Source organism: Jatropha curcas, chromosome 2 (genome assembly GCF_041381405.1).
Source record: "Jatropha curcas cultivar XTBG-Jc1 chromosome 2, XTBG_Jcur_1.0, whole genome shotgun sequence".
NCBI lineage: Eukaryota > Viridiplantae > Streptophyta > Magnoliopsida > Malpighiales > Euphorbiaceae > Jatropha > Jatropha curcas.
The window spans coordinates 986,816-1,012,102 of NC_143152.1; the positions used below are offsets into that span (position 1 = coordinate 986,816).

The 25,287-nt window shown below is 33.4% G+C and overlaps 2 protein-coding genes across 9 annotated transcripts; one reads left to right on the forward strand and one right to left on the reverse strand.

Moving 5' to 3' along the window:
* Positions 1-405: 405 nt before the first annotated feature.
* Positions 406-5,419, reverse strand: LOC105642284 (Pectin lyase-like superfamily protein). Of its 2 annotated transcripts, none has more exons than XM_012227061.4 (5): positions 4,889-5,419; positions 3,844-4,304; positions 2,686-3,128; positions 1,567-1,775; positions 406-735 (listed from the first exon to the last, which is right to left on the reverse strand). In XM_012227061.4, exons 1-5 carry the CDS (start codon positions 5,017-5,019, stop codon positions 534-536), a joined length of 1,446 nt encoding a protein of 481 aa, XP_012082451.1. In that variant the 5' UTR covers positions 5,020-5,419; the 3' UTR covers positions 406-533. The 2 variants fall into 2 exon arrangements, with proteins under 2 accessions (XP_012082451.1, XP_012082454.1); XM_012227064.4 differs by having other exon boundaries at positions 5,179-5,411.
* Positions 5,420-12,682: 7,263 nt separating this feature from the next.
* LOC105642286 (FAM91 carboxy-terminus protein) lies at positions 12,683-23,430 on the forward strand. 7 transcript variants are annotated; one of them, XM_012227070.4, is made up of 14 exons: positions 12,683-12,943; positions 13,141-13,321; positions 13,841-13,993; positions 14,506-14,623; positions 15,121-15,217; positions 15,363-15,469; positions 16,127-16,249; positions 16,492-16,645; positions 18,149-18,209; positions 18,307-18,692; positions 19,954-21,568; positions 22,161-22,568; positions 22,934-23,013; positions 23,087-23,430. In XM_012227070.4, exons 3-12 carry the CDS (start codon positions 13,866-13,868, stop codon positions 22,414-22,416), a joined length of 3,045 nt encoding a protein of 1,014 aa, XP_012082460.1. In that variant the 5' UTR covers positions 12,683-12,943; positions 13,141-13,321; positions 13,841-13,865; the 3' UTR covers positions 22,417-22,568; positions 22,934-23,013; positions 23,087-23,430. The 7 variants fall into 7 exon arrangements, with proteins under 7 accessions (XP_012082460.1, XP_037494895.1, XP_012082457.1 ...); XM_037638967.2 differs by having other exon boundaries at positions 22,934-23,430; XM_012227067.4 differs by having other exon boundaries at positions 13,196-13,321; positions 22,934-23,430.
* The last annotated feature ends 1,857 nt before the right edge of the window (positions 23,431-25,287 follow it).

Sequence of the window (25,287 nt, forward strand, 5' to 3'; positions counted from 1 at the left end):
CTATTTGAATAGCTTTTCACGAAACACTATTTTAACCTTTAAAACTCAGTTCAAACACTATATTACCGAATACTATCAAAATAGCGTCAGTCAAAATCTTAAAAGCTACTTAAAAGTTGTTGCAGAATACAGCCTTAACCCTTAAAACGTTTAGTTTTTAGTGTTTTATAAAAAACAACTCAAATAATTAAACGCTATTAAAACTGCTAATAAAACAACTAATTTTACCAAACATGTCCTTTATATATTTGATTGTATTTTGTAATTGATATCAAAATTATTAATTTCAGATTAATAATATAAAAATTGTATCTTTATTTATTAATAAAATATTTTTGGTTTGATTTGATTTATCTTCTTAATTTCCCTTTTGTGAATATAAAATTCAAATTGTAACAAAAGATAGAGCAAGAAAGAAATTGAGGTTGGAGTGTTGCAAGAATTGGTGAAAAACATAATGTACAGTTCTCTTTTTCCAGCAGAAGCTGATGATGTGAATTACATTAAATTAGAATTCACAACTTATTTGCTTGCTATAACATTGATGTGAGGCCTATAATGTGACCAGTTACCAAGCAAGAAATTGCAATATAAAGGGGGAAAAGAACGTAGATAGAGGGAGGTGACAATGGAGGACTGTTTCCATTATAGTCATCCAAGAACTCATCGCCGGAATCTTCGCCGCTCGCTTCACCACCGTTTGCACCGGTGCTCCACATTCCAAGTGTGTTTTCCCTGCTCAAGCATGCACATTAATCATTTATATTTCGTAGAATACATATATGATATATTTGTTTATGCAATCAAAATAATAATTCACAATCGAGTATTCTTTTACATAATATAAAAGGATAATAATTCAAATTTTACATAATACATCTATGTTTTTTAAATTCATTTTTTTTTGGTACTATAAATCAAATTGGTCATCTAAGTACATTAATGTAATGACAGACCTAATTGGTTCTAATCCAAAAGTTCTATGCATATGAGTTTTAGAGAGGCATTGGACTAATTTTAAAAATATAAAAACAAATGACTACTTGCTTGGTGGACAATTATGGATTAGTCATTTTAAGGTCCACTAACCCAAACAAGAGACATTGGCAAGGCCCCAGCCAGCCCAAAATAAAGTTGAAGACAATGGATCCAAGTATTGGGGCCATCGGTAATAATTAAGCCTCATGCATAAATTTGACTCTAAACTTTAAACGATTATTTGAACTTTATCAAAGTTCAATTGTAACCATAACATTTCAATAATATAATTATGTCTTTTGTCAAAATAAAATATTTTCCAGGAGGTTCAATCATACTTTTATATTTTCACATTTCATTATGACAAGGGACATTGTAATTGTTCTAGCGAGAGTTATAATGGATTTCTTGTAAAATTCAGAGAGCTACGAGAATAATTACCGAAAATATATGGTCAAAGTTATACGTTCCGCGATAACAATTAATACTATTGTGGGGGCATAAGAGAAACTATGCAAAAGAAAAAGGAATAAAATTAAAGAGAAAAAGGGAAGTAAAGAGAGAAAAAGAAAAAATATATATAATTACCTGCCACCAACTCCAAGAACACCAGCATGGAAGGTGATCAAATCAATTAGAACAGCAGACTTAGGCTCCACACTGTATGCCTTCTCATACTTAACCTCTAATTCCTCTCCTGACGCTACAAAAAATGCTCCATTTACCATTATGTCTCCTTCTGATCTCCAATTCCATCCTTTCCAATCCCCGTCTGCTGTGTCCACTCTCTTTGTTACCTGCAAAATTGAAAAGTTCATATACATTTTAATTAATTAATTAATTAATTAATTTACATTATTAAATATCGATTATGCAAATTAATCTATGATTTTCTTTAAAAAAATGGTCATAAAGGTCAATTTTAGTTTTGAAAAATTGTCATCTTGGTATTCACTATGGATGAGGACAAGACATTGTATAGACATATCTTCTAAGAGATTCAAAAAGAAAATCAAGAATACAGCTTCTAAAACACAAAAGTAAGAATTGAAACTTTCAACTAAAAGTAACAATTATATAGGGATTGGAGTAGCTAAGCACATAAAAGTGAATAAAGATTCTAATTTTAAAAAAAAAAGTGTGCTTCCATTTAATTAATTAATGCATATTATTCATTTTTAGTAAGGGGAATTTATAAAAAAATAAAAAAGGATTCCAATAGCTAATTGGTAATTTTGTACTTTCCCTTTTAAAAATACTTAATTGTAAGGGATTATACTTATAATTGTATCATACAAACTTTTTTTTTGAGTATCCACTGGACTATGTTTTAGTGTGCGTATCATAAAAATTACTATTTTATCCCTGCATTTTGATCAAATACACTAATTTACTCCTATATATTTTTTTAAAATACGTTACCTTTTTTTAAAATATTTTGCATTGTTACACTATTTTATCATTTTATGAATTTTTATGTTTTTTCATTATTACTTTAGAAAATTAACTATTTTGTCTATGTGTTTACAAAATTAAAGTTTCTCCATCCATGTTTTTATAATTTTTAACAGAAAAAGTATAAAAAATGGATGAAAGAACAAATTAATACAACATACATAAGAAAAAATTAGTGTATTTTCGAAAATGCGAGAACAGATCAGTATATTTTAACAAACTAATAATTTTTAAAATAAATAATAAAATTACCTCCTTGGCATTTGGATCAGAAGGAGCAGTGTACCGATTGCCTTGGCTATTAATTGTAGGATTACCACTTCCACCAATTGCGTACATTTCCCATTTTGTAAAATCATTATTGACCACATGAATATACCCTCTTCTGCATCTAGGCATTCTCTGCACCAATTTCTCTCCAAAATGGTTAAATGCTATGGTCACTTGCATTCCTGAGTCTGGCAAATAATCATCACTGTGACCCAATAGCATCACCTCATTGTGATGTGAAAAATAGTTGTTTGATATTGTTATTCCTGTAGACCCCATCACAGCATCAATCAAACCATCCTTGCAGTGAGACAGTGAGCAATGATCAATCCATATGTCTTTGGACCCAAAGATGGAGATTCCATCACCGTCTGATTTTGTTCTGAACCCATAGTGGGTTGGGCTTGACCGCACATTAGTATTACCTGAAACGGTCAACATATTTAATAAGTTAAGGGTATCTTTCAAGTAATTAACCGTTTGATTAGCTTTTCATAAAATATTAAAAATTAAATATTACAAAATTAACTTTTATAAGATATTATTTTAATTTCTAAAAATTAATTTAAATATTATTTTATCGAATATTATAAAAAATATGATAAAAATTATTTAAAAAATTGTTGTGGATAAAAATTTACTATAAATGTTTTCATGAATTAATGTGAAATCCTTGACTTTTCTTTTGGGATTTTTAGGGACCCACTTCAAAGAAAGTACCAAAAGAAAGTGGGACTCTAATCATGCTATGAGCTACAAAATTACTCTTGTTTCTTTTTCTCAGTGGCATATTGCCATGAAAACATGTTCCAAAGAGACTTTAAAGCTTAAGTTGTCTCTTTTTTGTTTTTATTCCCACTTTCTATATGCAAAATAATAGTGATTTAAAGAAGCTAGAATACTCATATATCTTATGAAATACGTAAATGTGTAAGTTTTTCGAAATTAATACATATCATATGCGTATAAAAGATCACATATTCAAAATAATAACGCCTTGACATGCATGGAAATTTTATTTTTTTAGTATTGAAAGAAGGGAGTCGAGCTAAATTTCCAAGTCAATATATTAGTCAAACGTACATGATCTATGCACAGAAAATGAAAAATTAGAAATATTAGCAAAAACTTAATTTTTACCTGACTGAACACAATGGTGAATGTGTATATTGTGAATAATAATATTGCTTATGTACTGCAAAGTAATGCACCCACCACCCACTATATGCACATTAGCCCCACGTCCATCGAGAGTCTTGTAGCTGTTGAAAATGAGTTCTTGGGAGAGATGAATTAGCATATTTGTAGGAAACACAATCCATAGAGGCTCTGGTTGAATTACAGCATATCTTAGAGTTCCTGGTTTTGGATTAACAGCATCGTCGTCTGAGGAGTCAGTCACTATGTAGTACTCACCATTTTTGCCTCCCATTGCATATTGGCCAAAACCTATAGCACAATCGGCTAGCCCTTGGCGATTGTTGGCCCAGTCTGGGTCACATTTCCAACAATCATCTATAGGGTTTCCTGTTTGGCAAGGGGATTGGTCTTCTTGAGAAAACTGTAGCATTTGCCTTCTTGAAATTGAAGCATTTACTCTTCTGACAATAGAGAAACGTAACAGAAACAGATCAATATCAAATTTAAAGACTCTTGCAGACATTGACCCACATCCTAGCAGGATATCATAAATGACTGTTGTTAAACTTAACTGGAGAAGAAAAACAAGACGCAATGAACTTTGCATTCGCGTTTTTAAAGGTATAAAATTGTGAGTTCTTGCTACAATTAGAGATTAATCAAAAAAAGTAAAAGGAGAAGTTTAGCTTTAGCCAAGTGGCGCTAGAGTACTCTGCAGAGTTGTAAGATTGCATATTCAGACACTTATTTTGAGCCTAATAGCCAAAAGAAATACTTAAAAAATGGAAAGAATTTGAACAAAAAGAAATGAAATGAAGAAAACCCAGATTTTAGTTTGGTTAGAGAAAAAAAAAATCTAAAAAGCCAACCAAAGTAAATAAAGAAATGGGAAAATCAAATATTATTTGGACTTTCAGGTCCTTAAATGAAGTGAAATAGCACATATTTGAAGTTGAAAACAGAGAAGTGTCTGAAAGTGGGGTGAAAATTAAGTTATGCAAGAAAAAGAAGCAAAATGCAGGCTACTTTAAAAGCAGCATTATACCTTTGAACATCTTGAACAACTTCTTCAGGGTTGGGATGAGGAGTTGGAAATGTCAAGTTTAGCATTGCTAATCCAAGTGGAGAAAACGAGGTCACAAGAAGAATTAAGACAATGTAGCTTATTTGCAGCATTTTTGCTCTAGAGAAGAGTAGTGCTACAGTATTCTTTTAGAGATTCAAGAAAATAGCACTTTTTTTCTATATATCCAGTTCTAATAATGCATCTTTGAAGATTTTGAAGTGGGTGCTTAGTGAAAAGAAAATGGCAATCTTAATTGTAATTAAGAGTACCTGAGAAGGATAATTCCTATTTTCTTGAAACCTTCTCTTTCTCTCTCTCACTCACTCTTTTGCTCAACAGTTAATAACAGCACTCGCTGTTCTTATTAGTTTCTTGATTTATAATCACAGTACCTGACCTTTTGGGATTCACTTCATTAGTTAAAGGAAAGAAGAGAGAGAGAGAGAGAGAGAATCTGGGCCATCTCGAGGAAAAAGGTCCAGCAATTTTCTTTGAGGATATTTAGCCATTTTATTTGAACAATAACGCAAAAAGAGCCTATGCTAATTCATGCATTGTAAGCAGAGAGGTAGGTGAAACGTTAATTTGAGTATTTAATCTTGCAGCGAAGATCTTATGCTTGTACTATTCATATAGACATATTTAAGAAGGTTTATGAGTTCGAAACCCGTGCATTCCTTTAAGAAAAAGGAGGGAAATGCTGTGCAAAGGTTCAAAAATAAAATTAATAAAATTTTAGGGTTGAGAGTGCATTATATAAATTAATAGATTTAGGTTACAATTTCCTCTTCCCGAAAAAACGAAAAGCATAATAAATACATATGTCAGTATATCACGAGATAAGCAGGTAAAAATCCTCTAAAGTCAAAATCCAGAGAGGCAAAGAATGGAGCCAAAGATGTCTACTCAGGAATTGCCCACCAATTTAAGTTCCTAAACAAAAGCATTCATGTTATAAATTTGACTGCTTGAATCATCTTTGGATAAAATTACAGGAACATTTATGGCTAACTACAAGCACCAATTTATATATATTGAAGTCCATTTTCCATTTATCCATAACATATAACAAAAATCCCAGAAAAAGAACCTCATAATATGGTGAAGATGCTGATGCCCCGCCAATAACACTAGACCAAAGTTAAGCTACATTGATAGAGTGATAGTGATATCATCTTATTGTCAAATTAAATTAAATTTAAAATAATCATTTAAATTTCGCTTAGTAGCATATTCATACCGATGTTTTTACTCGTTAAACGATGAGTGAACACTAAATAGAGCCTTAAAAGGAAAAAATTATATTAACCTTCAAAGATTAGCTCGATCAAGTTGGTAATTCGATTTGCTCTCCACCTTATTGATCAAGGTTTAATATTTAGAGTAAGCCCATAATAAATTTTCCTAATTTTTGATAAATTTGTTAATTTCAACATATATATAATTCATTTTTAATCAGATCAAAAAGAAATTAATATAATGTATGAAAAATGTCTTGTGTATCATTTTTAAAGCTTGTTCGGCAAAATTAATTGTAATTGCTTACTGTTTTTAATAGCTAGTAGCTGTTTAAATAGAATTTTTAATAAAATACTAAAAGTTAAACGTTATAAGAGTTAAACTTTTATAACACATTACTTTAACTTTTAAAAGCTATTTACCAATAAAACCTTATTGTAAAAAAAAAAAAAAAAAACATACGAAGGTCGTCCGGCTGATGCGGGAGCCAATGGAGCTTATTGCATCTTTATTCCTCTTCTTTTGATGGGAATGTGGGTGGGATAAACAAAAGTAAAAGAAAGTATTTACTATTTCCAACTAAACTAATACTAACAGGACTCACTCACTCACTAGCCACACTGCTTTATTCTGTACATTTTGGGTCCCAAAATTTATTAATCCTTTGTGGTTTTTCAGATTACAGTTTGTAATATTATATGCATGTGAATGTGGGAGTCCCATATTTCTCTACAGTCTACAGTAATTTCACTTCCCAATCCCATTACTGTATCTCAACCTTTACCTATTCAGGAAAATATTTCCAAGGTTCAAACTTTTTTTCCAGTTTTCACCGAATCAAATCCGCATGCTTGGCTGATAATAGTAATTTCAGAGATTTTGAAGTATTTAGGTAAAATTCATGTTAAAAAAAATATAATTTTTCTTATTATTTTAAAATAACCATAAAAAATTTTTAAGCACCTTAATTATAGCTGTAACCTTCCAAGAAAAATAATAATAATGTACTCCTATTTTCATATTTTCTTGAAAAGCAACCCTATCAGGATCTGCATATTCCTTTCCTCTTCAACATGCAAAGCAGATACTCAACCACAACAGGAAAAAGAACCTGCAAATTAGAAAGAGGAAATTGTAGAAAGTCGCTCTCTTTCTCTTTAACTAAAACTGGGCCAGCTAATGTTTAATATAAAAAGTTTACTAAATGCATTTCTATTGGATGGATAGTTACATATATAAAGCTCGGTTTTTTCGAAGTTGGAATCGAACTTGAGCTTAATAATATATGTAGTATAACGAATCGAACTCGAGTTCATTTATAACTTAAATATAATGAAAAAAAAAAAAAAGGAAAGTGTCAAGTGATGAAATAGAAATGAGGGAAATGTTTTATATAAATCATCAAACCTGAAATTATTGGAATAGTGGACCATATATACAAGTCATGTGTTACTGGGGTTACAGGTCCCTAAACCTAACCCTTGCTTGCCATAGGCAGAGAGACTTTTCTTGTATCAAGGGCCCACTGAAGAGTCACTTTTGACTCTAATTCAATTGGCAGGTCCCACCTGTTTGACGATTATACGACGCAAATCATGCTCTTGAGATAAGTTATGGTAGGGTCACGTTAGTCTTTAGCCGTATTTTACTATATTATGCCTGTAGCCTTTCGTCAAAGTTAACATTGCTAAGAACAAGAAATAATACTTACCTATGTACTGATATTAATGGATATGGGTATTGCAAGTCAAGATTTCTTGGTGGTGGACATGTGATCTTTATCTTATCTTATATATAATAACACCCGTTAACTTTTCTTAAAAAAAAAAAAAAAAAAAACACAGATTAACTAATTAGCAGATAAATAGATTTCGAGCATGTTTGACTCGAATATTCTGCAGTGCCTATATAAAAGGCGACTTTTCCAGTGTGATAATTTTCATATTCAAAACTTAAATCTCAACCACTTCATCTCAACCAAACCCCGTTGTTTGGTCGGTCTATTCAGTATCGATGAATTGGCATCATATTACAATTTTTTTAAGTAAAAATTATTTTTCAAACGCTCCTCCTGGTTTTGCTTATTATAAGTTATGACAATCAAATTGTCCTTTTCTATTCTTTAAAGCTTTAAATGCAATGTCTGGTGGTGAATCTGTCTAAACATAATCATTGAAATGCACTAGGTGCCAAATTCACAGTTAAGAAGAAAGTCATATTATGATCACTTCACAAAGCAATTCTTAAATATTTTAACCACAATATTAAATTAGTTAATCATAAAAATTTGACTATTATCAAACTAATAATTCATTGTTGAGTATTAGTAATGCATTAAATTAATATTTCAAATCTTAGAAAATTCACTAGAGCTTATTCGACAACATTAGATATTTTATTTATGTTACAGATAATATATTATAACAAAGATAATAGATATATTGTTTTGACTCTAATTAAAAAGCTAAATATCACCTTAACTAATTTAAGAAATCATTTTACGCACAATAAAAAAATTAAATAAAATTCAGGAACACGATGAATTTCACAAATTTGATTTTTCATTTTCGTAATTGACAAATTTTTGACTTTTAAAATGCTAGATTAGTCCTGCAATTGCTTTGGTGAAAAACATCAAAACATTTTGCTTAAATTGCGGAAATTATCAATTCCGCAAATTTTTCATTTTGCCGTGAAAAGAGAGAATTCATAATATCAATGGTTTAGACTTTAGAGCACACCACATTACATTTCTGTTGTTCATCTAAAAAGACAAAAATGACCCTTTAACGGCTTTAACAAACCATTTTTATACATATATATTAGCTAAACAATTAAGTTAATTATGTCCATTTATTATTTCTTTGTAATAATTAGTTTAAAGCATGCTTAATTATTAGAGACTCACTCTATTTGTTTTTTCTATATTATCACCTTTCTTTCTTTATTTTATTTTGCCTCATTTTTATTTATTTTGTTTTGAAATAGAAAGAAAAGTAGAAGAAATTTCTTAGGTTTTTTTGCTTAAGAAGACATATGAGACCATAAAAAAATAAAAAGAAATAAGAACTAAAAAATTAAAATAAATTGAAGTTTATATCTGAAGTCATTTATTTTAACTTTACAGGAAACGATTTCTGTCAAATATACTTAATAAAAAATAAATAGTTTGAAATATTTAATTGATGAAAAATATAAGTGAGACATTCAAATAAATAAAACAATATATAAATTATCCCTAATTATTATTATTATTATTATTATTATAGCTGTTGTTGTCTGCTGCTTTGGATTAGGTGGGCTTGCTCACTTGTGGATATAATACTTAGGCCCGCTTTTACGTCCAGAAGTCCCATTTTCTACCGATGTTGTGGCAATATGAAAGGACCAAATACGCTCGTTGTTGGATTTTTTTTTTTTTTTTTTTTTTTTTTTTGATTTTTGGAACTTACTATCTCCTGTAACAAACTCAATCCGGATCTTATGACTATCCTGGCTCAATAATATCCAAATTAATTATTAAGTTAAGGGCGTAAAAGAGCAAACTGGGTTAACCAACTATTCAAACTTGACTTGAAAAAAGTTCAAAAAAGTTCGATTTGAATTAAATTTGAGCTTATTCGTTTAGCAATCGAGTCGAGCTCGAGCTAATGATGCTCAACTCGAAAGCTTTGGTATATATACATATAATACTATTTTAAGTTATTTCAGCCTTAAACCTCTAGAGTTTCAAATTTTTCAAATTGAATTTAAGTCTGAGTTGAATTTTAATTGAGTTTTAGCTTAAAATTTTCAAGCTCGTTCAATTTTGAACTGAGCTAAATTCTATCGATATGAGCTTCAACCTTAGTAGGTTCGAGCTCGCCTCGACTCATTTTACAACCCTAGGGTAAGAATATAGTTTTCTTTTATTTAGAGATGATTTAATGTGACGAATCCTAATTTTTCTTTCACACGTATTTCCATCGGTAATTGGTAGAAGTAACAAAGAAGTGTTTGGCTATCTTATTGACAAAGTAGTAAGAAAGTTGCAAGGGTGGAAAAGGAAGATGCTGTCACGGGCTGGTAAAGAACTTTTGCTTAAAATTGTGGCTCAGGCTGATGCCGAATTGTTATGTTGGTTTTTTTGTTACCTGTTAATATTTGTGATATGGTGAAAAAGGCTATGAACTGGTTCTGGTGGAATAATGGGAACTCGGAGTCAGGTGGGGTGCATTGACCCTCTTGGTCGAATTTGTGTCGTACCAAAGAAGAATGTGGACTTGGTTTTAAATGTTTGAGAGATTTTAATGTTGCTCTTCTCGCCAAGTAGGTTTGGCGCTTTTTAAATTCTCCCCAAGCTTTAGTTTCAAGATTGTATAAAGCTAGGTACTTTCCGGATTGTTCGTTATTTGATGCTGATGTTGGTCGCAGTCCGAGTTATATTTGGAGAAGTGTCCATGCCAGTATTCCTTTGTTGCATCGTGGTTGCTTAAGGCGGATTGGCAATGGCACAAATATTTTTGTTTATGGTTCTTCCTGGCTTCTAGACATAAATGTACCATAAGTGAGTTCTCCAAATAATACTAGAATGGATGAATTGTGTGTAGCTAATCTCGTGATGCCTAACTCAAACATTTGCGATGAGAAAGCTATTACTGGTTTATTTTCTGTTGCTGAGTTAGCTCTTCTAAAACGAATACGGTTGCCGTTAATTGATATAATTGATTCCTGGCAGTGGGTGTGGGAGAATTATGGTGTTTATTCAGTGAAAAGCGGTTATGGTTTGCTTCATGAGCAGCGAGCGATTCTAGCTAGTTTGTTGAGGGTGTTCTGGAAGCAGATTTACCATGTGAGCGTTCCAGCAAAGGTTCTCAATTTTTGGTGGAGGATTGCTTCTAATAGACTCTCGGTGTTGTAGAACTTATGACGAAGGCATATTGGTGTACAGTTGGTTATCACTGTTGTGTGTGTGTTGTGGAGGATGAGACATCCGTTCATTGTTTGTGTAATTGTCCTTTTGCTGTGAAGGTTTTGCATGGTGGCATGAGAATGGGAATGTTATGAACTGGTTGCAACACATCTTTAATAATTTTAATGAAGATCAGCTCCTTAAAGTTTTTATAATAGCATGGCAACTTTGGTATAATAGGAATCGGCTGCTGTGGAGTGATAAATGGTGGACAGTAGAGCAATTAAGCTTTCGAGCAACCTCTGGGCTTTTGGACTGGCAACAAGTCCAGCAGCAAGTAGCGTTTCGCCCATCTGTGCAACAACAGCAGTGTCTGGTGAGTGGAGCCCGTCGCTGGCGGGTGTTGCCAAAGTCAATGTAGATGCTTCCTGGAGTCCGAAAACACATAAAGTAGGTGTGGGGTGGCTGGTTCGTGATGAGTATGGTTTTTGTTTAGGTGGTCGGGCTTGTCAGTTTAGAGATGTTTCCAGTTCGTTTATGGCTGAGTTGCTTGGAATAAGGGAAGTGCTTAGTTGGCTGAAGGAAGGATTTTCACATAGAGTGTTGTTGCTAGAGAGTGATTGTTTAATGGCTCATTAAATACAAATGGTATTGATTTATCTTATGCAAGTGATATTATTGCAAATTGTAAATGCTTATGTTTAGCATTGCTACAATAAAAGTTAGTTTTGTTAAGAAATCTGCGAATCAAGTTGTTCATGTGCTTTCACGAGCAACTAGTTTTGTGACTGATTTATTGGAGTGGGAGCAACTAGTTTTGTGACTGATTTATTAGAGTGGGGTACTGTCCCTCCAACTTTAATTGATGATATTCTTATTTTTTATATGAATAATATATAAATCACTTTTGAATTGTCAAAAAAAAAATTGAGAATAATATTTAAAATAAAACTCTACTAACTGTGTCAGTTCCATATTTTAAACTTTTGACTTTAACCGATTCAATCATCTGTTAATTGATAGATAATAAATTTGATATTTTACTTTTTTTAATCTAAAAAATCCCTTATTATTAAATTAGCATATTAATTAGTACCCTAAATAAAAAATATGTATTGTTAATTAAAATATAAAAGCAAAAATTTAAAATCTCAATTCCTAAATATTACATTGATAAGATTTTTTTTTTCAATTGAAGAAGTGGGTTACAATTTACAAAATTGAAGGAAGAAAGGAAAAATTAAATCATAGATCTCTTTTTCTAATTTTGGATCACATTTTCATCATATACATAATATATTTTTCAACCTTTCAACAAACATCACATACGAAAAACACATTTGAATTTAAATTATAATAATTTAAGAAAATATTTTTTAATAAAAAAAGTTATTATACAGTAGGTGAATATTTATATATTCAAATCTACATATATATATATCCTTTCAAAAAAAAAAAAATCTACGTATATATTAACTAATAGAAAAAACATTATTTTTCGCCAAACCGAATGATTGAATTTAAATTATTAGTTTGAGAAAAATATTTTTTTTAATAAAAAAAATTAAATAATAATATTTATATCAGCAAATGGACCAAAAAAAAAAAAATCTAGAAAGCAACTAAATTCATGTTTGAATGGAACAATCCAACGGTCCAACCTAATTTATAAACCTCCAAATTGACCGAAACAAATTGTTAGAGTCTGGATCAAACTGAGCCCATTTTCATGTAAATGAAGATCTAAATTCCACTGAATCACCTCCTACCTCAACCTTAAACGCCGGGGAGCTCCGGCGAGCCTTGATGCAAAACCACAATTTGCGCTTCTTCAGACGTCAGTTGATCCTTATTTAACTGCTTGGCTTTGTTCCATTTGTCAAGATTGCGTTGATCTCAGTAAGGTTAACTTTCATATTCTTAATTTTTTCTGCTAATTTTCATCTAATACATCTATTTCTGTTTCTTTCCAACCTGCATTTATGTTTTTTTTGCTCTATTGTTTTCACAATGCAAATAGAAAAAAATGAATTTTTTTTTTTTTTCATTTCCTGAAGAGGAAGAGTAATTGGATTTATTTAACTGGTTATTTTGTTATCAGTGAATTATACGTTAGAGGTTTATCTCATTTTAGCTGCCAATTCTGTATGGTAAAGCTGAATCAAGCAAACTGCTAATGAGTATGGCATCGAAGCTACACTTTGAATTGCTGTCAATATAGGTTAGATGTTCCTTTGCTCTAGTTAGTGGACCAAGAGGGTGGTTCTCCAACTGTTCAGAAGGTAAATCTCTCAGCACTAATTGAATCTTTTAAAATTAACCAAAATTAATTGAATCCTGGTTACAATTGAATTTGGTATATCATTTGCAAGTCTTTGTATTTACGTAATAGGATGCTATGTTGCTATATATTGCTGTTTCAGTTTTTATTATAGTATTTTTGCTGCATAATTGGATTGTAGAGCTAAGCATGTCTTTGAGTTAGATATGGCAGATTACAGCTCAAAATTAAAAAGATAAGCTTAGTAATTTTGCTTATAAGCTTAATGTCTTGGAGATATTTTATTTCCTATTTCAAATAATATTTCAGATTTTTTCATTAAGCTGAATTTTTTTTATTTTTTATTTTGGGGGGAGTTGAACTATTAAGATTTGACAACGACTTTTTATTAGTACTGAACTGTAATTATTTGACACTTGTTTTGATTCATATATTGAAGTATAAATTTAGCTTGAACTGGCTGGTTTTTGTGTTTTCAACCAAGCAGTTGTTCACTGTGATTTAATTATTTTATTTATAGGGAGCAGATTGAGTGGATTGATAATATGCAGCGGATTCCAGTGACAGTAGAGGAACAGCTTATTTTGAAAGCGATAAAGGACGAATGCCCGTGGGAGAATCTCCCAAAAAGGCTTCAAGCAACTCTTACTACTAAAGAGGAATGGCATAGAAGGTTAGATTGGATTTCTGTGTTGGCCTTGTTTTAACTGACACTTCTTCTAGGCATCTTCCTTTGGCATTTTAATTTGCTTCTTTTATATTTGTAACAGAAAAAGTAGTACTGCTTCTTGGTTGTTATGCAACAAAGAATAGAGAAATATTATGCTGTCAGCATCTGATAGGATTCAGACTAAATTCTGATTCTATTCACTGCTGCAATTTTATTTTTTCCGATTTCAGATAATTTTAGAAAGTGATGCTTGGTTTGTCAGCTTCAAATATTTTTCTGAGAACTCCAATCCATTTTGGTTATCTTCCGCATATGAGTTACAGATGGATATGTTTCTAAGCTGCTCGTAGTTTGGTTCTGCGCCCAAGCGGAAGCTTTAGTTTTAGTTTAATTTATGATATGGATATTTGAGTTTATATTCTTGCACTCTCTTCAATTTGTTTTCCTTTTCCCCTCAAATTTGGTTTGATATCTATTTTTTTCTTTCTTCTGAATGCTTGGTGACCATGATGCAGGATAATTGAACATTGCATAAAGAAAAGACTCCAATGGAACACCTGTTTTGCTCGCAGAGTGTGCAAAGAAGGTGAATATTATGAAGAGATGATGCGTTACTTGCGAAAGAATCTGGCGGTGCGTGTTGTACAGAAAAGTATTTAAAAAATATCCATACAAATACGTCTTGCTTTGATTGGGAGGGTTTTCATGCTTTGGGAAGTCACCTTTTAATATTCGTTAAAGCAATAATTTAGTTCCAGGTTTGGATAATCAATTGGAAAGTAGTTGATTTTGGAATTCATATGACTCTTTAATCATCTTTTTCAATTTCTATTAAGAGGAAAGTTTTCTTGGATATTTTGGTGTACTGTGATAAATTCATAATTTTGTGACTTGGAGACCCAATGTTAGCAGTTTAGCATGCATGTTGGTTGGTCAGTTTGGTTATTTACTCCCATTCCATAAAGTTCTACACAGATGATGTTTTGGTTTATTGTTTCTAAATTTATGCAATAAACCTCCATGGCATAGAGGGTCACGAGAGTCAATTATTCAAGTGGAACATAGAGTGGACTGTTGTTTGCTTTATAATTTTTTTTCTGCATTTTACTTATTGGTTTCATCATCTGCAGCTGTTCCCCTATCACCTTGCCGAGTATGTTTGCCGTGTTATGAGGCTATCACCTTTCAGATATTATTGTGATATGATATTTGAGGTCATGAAAAATGGTAATGGAATAGTTTTTTTCTGTAAATCTGAATAGGTTGCCAAATTGGTCAGCCATTATATTGTCAACTCTTGCTAGCTTGTAATTAATGAGCTTTAACATGTCATTCCTTCCATGAAGTCTCATATATTTCTTATTGTTTGCAGAGCAACCATATGACAGTATCCCAAATTTTAGTGCTGCAGATGCCTTGCGGCTTACAGGAATTGGGAGAAATGAATTTATTGATATAATGAACAAGTGCAGATCTAAGGTACTCAATCAGATAACATTTAGACGTGCAGATGATTGTCCTTGAAATTGTGTGGAAGCATGCATGTATCCGTGTAAATATCTGGATATTATATACCTTTTGTACTTGAATTCCCTAGCACATTGATTTGCAGAATGTTTGTAACTTGAAATTTTAGGTATGATAATACTTGAAAATTAGAAGCACAATCCTAGCACCTCTTCCTTACCCAAAGATATTTATGCGTATGATTTGGTTTTTTTCTTTTTTTCTTTTTTTTTTTTTGGGGGGGGTGGGGTGGGGTGGGGGGTGGGGGTTGTGGTGGTTTGGAGCCAAACTCTTTATTCAGATGCTTTTTACTTATGAGGACAGATAAGAATAACTGTTATTTTCAGCTTTGACAGTTTACTTCAAATGATGTTCCATTTCTTATGCAGCAGGAATCAAGTGCACTTATGCAACTTGTCATTATCGTAATGTTCCCATAGTCAAGTGAGGCAAACAAAAAGTTCATCATCTTAAGATGAATTTATCTGGCTAAATTGTTTGTAGCTGCATTCCTCTATTGTTAACATCAGATGAACTCATGTTAGCTCACTAATATTTTTCGAGCTATTATTTGATATTGAACATTCATTGTTTATCTTACCCACCGCTGGCTTATCTGGTGTCTATCAGAAAATTATGTGGAAGCTGAACAAGTCAATTGCAAAAGAACTTTTACCTACACAACCTGTGGACTTTGCAATTGAACCATGGTGGGGAGTCTGTCTTGTCAACTTTACCTTAGAAGAATTTAAGGTGAGATTGCCATTTTTTTCTTTTGAATCTAAAGTGTGATTCCTTGGTTTCTTGTGCAATTTTGGCACCATTAATGCACGTGCTGCACACACAAAAGCACACGTATACGTGTGTGTAATATATATTTCTCTCAAGAAAACATATATAATATATAAGTACTGTCTGTATGTATGTATTTGGATGCACAAACACATGCTTTGTGCAACTAATGGCAATTTCTCATTTTCCCCCTACCTTTCTAGAAACTCTCAGAAGAAGAGATGGCAACAATAGATAAAGTTTGTAAAGAGGAAGCTAATGCATTTATCCTATTTGATCCTGACATTGTAAAAGGTCTTTACCGACGGGGACTAATCTACTTTGATGTCCCAGTCTACTCTGATGACCGTTTTAAAGGTAAGATTTTACACCCTAATCGTCTTGAAATCGTGCTTTCTAGGTTTTTCTTGTTTACCTATTCGCTGAATGCACCAATTTTTTTGAGTTTGCCAAAGACTATATTGGAATCTCATTTTGTTGGCTCAAATCTTTTTGTTCATATTGTCTTTTCTTACTTTAAGGCATTGGATTTTAGCATCTGGGGGTGTTGGCAAACTTATCCTTTACACTATTCATGGTTGCAAATGAGTAAGGAAAGGAATGGATGTTAAAAGGACGAGGGGAGGGAATAAAAAGAGAAGGAAGTAGAAAATTGTTACTGTCAGTTTGTCTGGAATGATAAAGAAAAGTAGGTAAGGAGTGAAAGGGAGGAGAGACGTGTTTTTATTTTGTTTAGATAGAGGAGGAAGAGGAGAGGGAAATTGATGCAATTGTAAAAATGCTAACATTTTGAAATGGCTGGAGCTGTGTGGAATTGCCATTTTAGCATCTTCTAGGAGCAGTGGGTTTGTTTAAAAATCTTTAAAGGCTTTTGATGGTTTAAATGGATAGAAATGCACAATCTTCAGAAATCAGTGTGAACCTTGGTTTAGTGTGGGACAACATGGTGTTTTTGGCTTCTATAGGTTATGTTTTTGGAGTTTTTAGAAGGGTTTCTTTGAACATTACTCTTTTAGCTTGTGTGTATATTCGTATTTATGTAGTTGTCTTTTTGAGTAATATAGAAGGCTTCCTTATCCTCCACGGCATACACTCATTTCTTTTCCTGCCCATATATATTGTTCTTTATTTTTTTAATTAGGAATTAAACCCAATTTTGGGGCGTGATTTATTTTGCCTTAATGGGTGAATGAAGGAGAAAAGCTACTTCTCTTTCCCCTTTTCCTTCCTGTAGTGTTAGATTGACCATAACAGTGGGCCGAAAGTCATAGACATGGCAAACTTTGACTCTAAAGTAACAAGTCCTGAGTCTCTTAGCTCTGTAACCAAAATAATCTGGCATATGCAGATACTATATTCTTTGATCACAGGAAGATTCATCACTTACAGTGCTGAGAACTGATCTCATTTATTGCAATAATTTGACCTATAAACTAACATGTTGGTCTCTTCGGGACATTGTGCAAGGCTCCACGAAATGAAACTCAAAGTTTCCAAGATTGGAATTGGATAGAAAGACAACCAAATCCCCTTTTGTTTTTCAGCAGTTCCCAGAATTGAACCCCCTAATTTAGCCATGCGGTATGTTTGATTGTTCTATGCATGAATACATAGTTATATCAAGTTGCGTGAAGACTGGAACTTTTTTTCTGGATAGGATCCTCATAGATAACCATGGAGGAAAAGAACTTGAATGGTTGTTTTAAGCCTGAAACTTGTTTCAAATTTTTTCTTGCTTTCTTAAAACATGAGTCAAAAGTTTAGTCTTATAATAAGGTTATTGATAATGGTTCATGTATCTTACTTCACTTGTCATCTTTGATTGCTAAAGTCATTTTAACAATGTTTTCTATGGCTCAGTTTCCAGGCTTGAAGGATTTGTTTCCAATAGGGATCAGTCTTATGAGGATCCTATCGAGGAGTAAGGCAGCTGTCAAGATAGATATCATTTTTGTTATTTTGTTGCTATCTACTGGCAGTGAAACTAAGATCCTTATGAAAGAAAATCCATTTTTCAGGTTACTCTATGCAGTTTTTGTGGTTTCAAGTGAGAATGCTACTGTTGCTGAACTGGCAACAACATTGCAGGCTGACCTTTCTCAGCTGCAGGCTGCTGCATCCTTTGCTTGTCGACTAGGATGGGCAGATAAATTGATTGATCCAGGATCTGTTCTTCAAGATACAAGCATACCAGGCTCCCTTAAAGTTGCTCTCAGTGATGATGAAGATGCTGCCTGTGCTAGTATAGGCTCCGCAAACATGTCTGCAGATGGTGATGCTGCTGCGCAAGGAGATATTTCAGGAATGGAAATCTATGGGCCACGTTCTAGCAGCCATGTTCGTGTTGCTTTTCTTGTCGATGCTAACATAACTTCCTATCTTATGATGGGATCTGTTTCACCAGGTGTCCTATTTGCTTCTACACTCCTTCTATTTACCTTGTGAATTTAAAATAAGAAAAGATAAACCAACTGCAGTGTAGAGAGGCATGAACAATTTCTTTTGAGAGTGTTCACAGGAATCTGATGGCTGTGGAACCATAAATTTGATTTTTTTTTTCCCCTTTCCATTTTGGTATTGCACTTAGCTCAGGAGGGAATTCCTGCTTCAGTATTATGTGCCACGTTGTGGAGAGTGTTCACATGATTCTGATGTCTGTCTGCTCTTTTAACTTTTGAATTTTTAGGCATCTACCAAGCTCCTAATGCCTGGCCATGATGGCTTTTCCAGTGTATTTTTCTTCTTGTGTTTTTTCAAGTATGTTCCAATTCACATATATTGAAACATGTATACATCCTTATTTCTGAATATGTTTGAGTACTTTCAGAATCTGATGCCCTTTATGATTTTAAACAAAGCATGAAAGAGGTACCCATGACTCACTCAACTGCCTTAAGTTTTATGCTAATAATATGCTTAAGGTATTAGTAAATTAGAAGTAACTAGCATTTCAATCAAAGTAGATCTTAAATTACAGCTGATCATGGTGGGTATGATGGATTAAAATGAAGTTCTGGCATGAAAACTAGTTCTGCTGTGTATTATTTAGTAATGTTTTGCTGTGGGTTAACTGGTGCTGGTCAATTATGATCTATTATTAGATAGCTGCGTCAACGCTTGATAACTGTATCATAGGATCTCTTATTTTCGTCTGTGGGTTTATTGTGACGAATCTGTAAGTAAGATAATCAATTCGAGGTGTATGCAATTCTTACTTTTCTGTGACATATATTTGAAATTTAGTTGTTGTTTTAAGTTGTCTTATCCCTTGACTTTATAGAGCATGTTTGAGAAAGCCTAATGAGTTGAATGGCCAAAGTCTAAAAAGCTCTTCACTGATTGCTTAGTTATCTATGTAAATTAGTTGTTTTAATTGCTCTAGTTGGAATTAGGTAATGGGGATATTGCATTTGCCTTTTCTATAATACTGCAAAGAAACTCATCAAGTGGGTTCATACACATAGTCTGATTCTCATATTGGCTAGACGTGCCTTCAGCAACTTGCAGCTAGTAGTGTTCCCAATAGAGAGAAAAATATGAAGCATATTGCGGTGCAATCAAAATTTTCATTTAGTTTCTGTATGAAAGTGAAATAGTTCCTATGTCACATTTGCAACAATTCAATATTGCTTCTTATTTTATTAACTTGCTTTTACGTTTTGCAGGCTTGAAATCTCATGCTGTAACACTGTACGAGGCTGGGAAGTTGGGTCATGCTAGCATTGCTGATCTTTGCAAGGACCTGAGCACATTAGAAGGAGCAAAATTTGAGGGAGAATTGCAGGAATTTGCTAATCATGCCTTTAGCCTCCGTTGTGTCTTGGAATGCCTATTGTCAGGTGGAATTGCAACTGATTCAAAAGTGGAGGAAGTTTGCAACAAGATTGGCACCTTCGCTTCAAGCAATGATGAGGCTACTTCTTTGATAGCTGACATCTCATTGACTGATAAATCACAAAACTCTGTTGTTAATGAAGATGAAGCAGACATTGACCGTTCTACTAAATCAGGGATGTCTCAGGATAATTCTGATTTGGTTGAATGTGCTTCTGGAAGTACTGGTGAAGCAACATCTGTTGTTTTATCAGAAGACGGTAACCCCTTAAGCGAGGTGTCTAAGTCAGACTCAAATGTCCAGAATGATGAGAAACTTATTCCTGCTGAAGGGTCTGATGTTGGAAGAGGAACTATAAGGAGGAGAAGGAAATATCGTGTGGATATTCTCCGCTGTGAAAGCTTGGCTGCTTTAGCACCGGCAACTTTAGATAGGCTATTTCTTCGTGATTATGATATTGTAGTTTCTATAATTCCCCTTCCTCATTCCGCAGTTCTTCCTGGACCAAAAGGTCCCATCCATTTTGGTCCTCCTTGCCATTCATCCTTGACACCATGGATGAAATTGGTGCTATATTCAACTGTGGGTAGTGGGCCTTTGACAGTTGTCCTGATGAAAGGACAGTGTTTTCGTTTGCTTCCTGCACCACTGGCTGGTTGTGAGAAAGCACTTATATGGTCCTGGGATGGTTCTGCAATTGGAGGGTTGGGAAGCAAGTTTGAAGGGAATTTGGTCAAGGGAAGTGTACTTTTACATTGTTTAAATTCACTTCTTAAATACTCAGCTGTGCTAGTGCAGCCTCTCAGTAGGTATGACCTTGATGAATCAGGAAGAATCATTACTATGGAAGTCCCTTTGCCCCTCAACAACGCTGATGGTTCAATTGGTCGCATAGAGAATGAATTAGTTCTGTCTGAAAATGAAAGTTCGAAATTGAATTCCCTGTTAACTCAACTGACAAAAAAGTTGGGATTGTCAACAATTGGTTATGTTCGATTGTTGAAGCTTTTTATTGAAAGAGAATCAGAGCACTTTGCACCTGATGATCAGAAATATGAATGGGTGCCACTAAGCGTGGAATTCGGGATGCCCCTTTTTAGTCCAAAATTATGTAACAACATATGTAAAAGAATTGTATCATCAGAGTTGCTTCAATTAGATTCATTTACTGGGCATCATGAAGCAATGCAAGGCCTACGAAAAAGGTTGCGTGATGTCTGTGCAGAGTATCAAGCAACTGGTCCTGCTGCGAAACTTCTTTACCAGAAAGAGCAATCGAGAGACATGTCTCGAAACCTTATTAACTATGCCAGTGGAAGATGGAATCCCCTTGTGGATCCCTCTTCTCCCATTTCAGGAACCTTGAGTGAGCATCAGAGATTAAAACTTGCTAGTCGTCAACGTTCTCGTACTGAAGTTCTGAGTTTTGATGGTAGCATTCTGAGGTCTGTCTACATCAATGCGTTGTTTGCTTTAGTTAGTGATTCCTCTAATTAGCTGTATAGAATTGCTCTTCATTATGGCGTCAGCTTATATACTTCCTACATTCAAACTCATCATTTTCACTTGATATTAGGAATGTTATTTTGAACAATCCTTAACTAAAATAGAATAGCTAATAAATAGCTTTTTAGATTAATAAAATTGCTAATAAATTAGATCGGGTCGTGCGGGTGGAATTTTGAACAATCCTACTAGATATCATTTTTGTGTATACTCATCCTTAAATGTATCTTCAACTGATATATGCATCATTTTGGCATGAATTCTGGGCATAACCATGAATGGTGCAAAGAAGGTCGCATAGAAAATATAAGCTTAACATTGAACTGTTTTAACTCAAAATGTTAAAGTTTGGATCATATTGGAAAGGGTTAAACGTTGATGGGAATTTATAGTGCAAACTGAGGGCTGAGAATACCAGTTAGAATTATCAGGAACTGTCTGCGTGCTTTTTAATTGCTATTATGGCTACTATTGTTCTATTAATTCAAGTTAGGAACCTTATGAATTCAAATTTTTTTCAATGTGGTTCAGATCATATGCTTTGACTCCCGTATATGAGGCTGTCACAAGGCCTATTGATGAAAATTCTTCTCCATTGGTGAATCCTATGAAAGCTGATCCCGATGAAGTTGATAGTAAAGAAGCAATTCTTCCAGGTGTCAATCTTATTTTTGATGGTGCTGAACTGCACCCCTTTGATATAGGTGCTTGCCTGCAGGCTCGACAACCAATTTCCTTGATTGCAGAGGCTGCAGCAGCCTCAGTTTCTTCTGCTGCCATTAAATAGACCTCTTGTGACAATCCTGCTTGGGTTGGATGGATAAAGGACTTGGTCTGCGTACAACAAGTTGAAGCATATACCGACTTTGTCATGATTGTTTGGTTCACCTGCTGCACCTTTGAGATTGCTTCTTGTCCATTAGATTGGGCTAGTATAAGGTAAATACCGATTTTTCTTAGCTAAAGAATTTACAATTCTTTCATTATTAATACCTTAGGAAGTTCCTTGGTTCTTTCTATGAATAAGAGTGAAAGCCTGCTAAATGTGAGCATTCTTAATATGCATGTACAAATAGTGTTACAGGGGGTTTCAAGATTCCTTCTTTGTTTCTTCTTGTTACTCTCTTCTTCTCAGGTGCTGTGTCAGATGAATGTCTAGTGCTCGTAGAAGTTATTGTTTGTAGATTAATATGTTTTCTCCTCCCTTCTCCTCTCCAGCCTATTCAGTCTAAGATTATTGTTCATGTGCTTGATTTCTGCATTTGAGTCCTTACTCCTTACAATGTTTCCTGGTTTAAATGTAGGTGGTCGTAGTCAATGCCTCCGCTGAATCTCAAATGGTTTAGCATGTGCAGCAAAAAGAGAAGAATGATGATTTGCGAATGTATTTCCATTCAATGCTTGAACAATGCCAGGTCCTAATGTTTTGTTACTAACGAACAATCGCCTTTTTGCAGGATAGGATTGAGGGAAACTGTGTGATATTCAGTTTCCCTGAATGTCTAAACGTGAAGCTTTTTCTACCTGCATATAAATTTTGGTTTGATTATTTCTATTAGCACATACATGGAGAGTCATAGAGGGGAGAATCTTGGAATTTGAACCGCTGAAAATTACGAACTGAAGAGTTATTTCTGGTAAAGTGAATATGTATTTTCCTGATTGAATTTTGTTAATGAAATGGAAAGCTGAACTAGTGTCTATCCATTTTGTTTGAGCTTTTTGAGAAAACATGGCTTAGGGTTTCCTTACTCAGAAATTGCACCTATATATATTACTTTTGCTCTGATAGTTTGCATCACATCTTCAACATATGTTTTAATACACTTTCAGCAGCATCTCACAAGCTGCATACACGATACACTACAAGTTAATAACCTTCATTAGGGGTTGTAAACGAGCCGAGCCGAGCTCGAACTTGCTAGACTTGAAACTTGACGAGCCCAAAAATTCTAAGCTCGAGCTCGGCTTGAGACTAGAGTTCAACTCGAAAAATTTTAAGTTCAAACTCGGCTCTAGGTTCGATGTTCGAGCAAGTTTAAAATAAATATTATATACATGTATATATAAAAGCTTGATAGCGCTTGACGAGATTTCGATCTGAACTATTTAAATTTAAGCTTGGCTCGTTAGAGCTCGATTCAAGTTAAATTTTTTTAAACTTTTCTCAAGCTAAATTTAAACAGCTCATAAACCAGCTGGACTCATTTGTAACTCTAAGTTACATAGCTAAGCACATAACATAGCCTTCATTGAACTTTGTAAACACTAAAAAACATCATCTAAGGCTTTTATTCCTCCAAAACCCAAATATGCAATAAGGGTTTTGTGTGCTTAAGGATGTCCATCTTGATTATTGACATAACCACCAAATGATTGTCTTGGAATGCTATGGTGATTATTTAAATTAGGCTCAAGATTCGTGTCCAAAGAATTTTCCTTCACTTCTAACTTCTCATTTTCCTTCATTTCTAACTTCTCATTTTCCATTCTTCGTACGGGAATCGATGACTTGGCTGCGAGACTCGAGAGATCATCTCCAATCGTCATCACCATTTTCTTGTTCATGGCAAAAGATGAATCAGCCATAACAAGAAGAAAGACCAACAATGGAATAACCCTCATGGCTAGCGAAGTTAATTAAATATATATTATTTTTGTGTTAATTTTCTTTAGTTAAGCCTAGAAGAAGAAACAAGGGTATTTATAGAAGGGGAAAGAGTAGGCATGGAAAGAATTTAGACAAAAAAATCTTCGATTGTGGAGCTGCTTAATTATAATTAAGAGGAATAATTAATGATTAGTGTTTGTGGGCTGTTGGTTATATAGTTAATGTGGTGCCCTTCCATGTATTTCCAAATGAGAAAGAACCACCTTGCCATGGAAAGAGGGCCCACTTCAATATCATTCCTAATTCCTAATCTGATTATTAGAGGAGATTATGAATATATAAATTATTTTATTAAGCACTTCAATGAATTCGACAGAGAAACAAAACAATAATATAAGTGTAAGTTTATCATAACGAATGATGAAAGAAACTATATAAAAATAACGATTTATTCGATAATAATTTTTGAACTATTTTTAGCGCAGCAGAAGTTTTTTTTTTTTTTTTTTTTACATGGTGAAGTATTACAGTTTTGACATTGAATTTTTTTTTTTTTTTAAGTATGGTGAAGTGTTACAGTGTTACGACATTGATCATAGACGTACTATGATCGGACAGATGTCCTCAAATTAGTCTAGACAGCTCACTTCCTTATTATATTGCACATGACAATATTGGTGTCCCTTCTTAGTTGGTGAGCATCCAGATGGTTCTAAAGTCTGAAATATATAATTATCATATGGGTTGTTAGGATTTTTTGGATGCTTAGCTTGCAAAACGTGTTTGGTGAATTTTATTGTTAGACACCGCGTAAAGGTCTCTTCGTCCAAAACATATTAGTTTTTTATCCAACCGTAAGTAAGATAAGAATGAGATGATGTTTATGGTAATGTCAAAAAAAAAATTATAATTTTTCTTTTAAATCATAATTTTTTAAATTTTTTTTATTAATTATTAATAAATTCAAATAATATTTTAATCATCTTTAATAATTAATGTGATTTTAAATAATTACGGAGAGTTGATTTGGTTAAAATACTCGAGTCC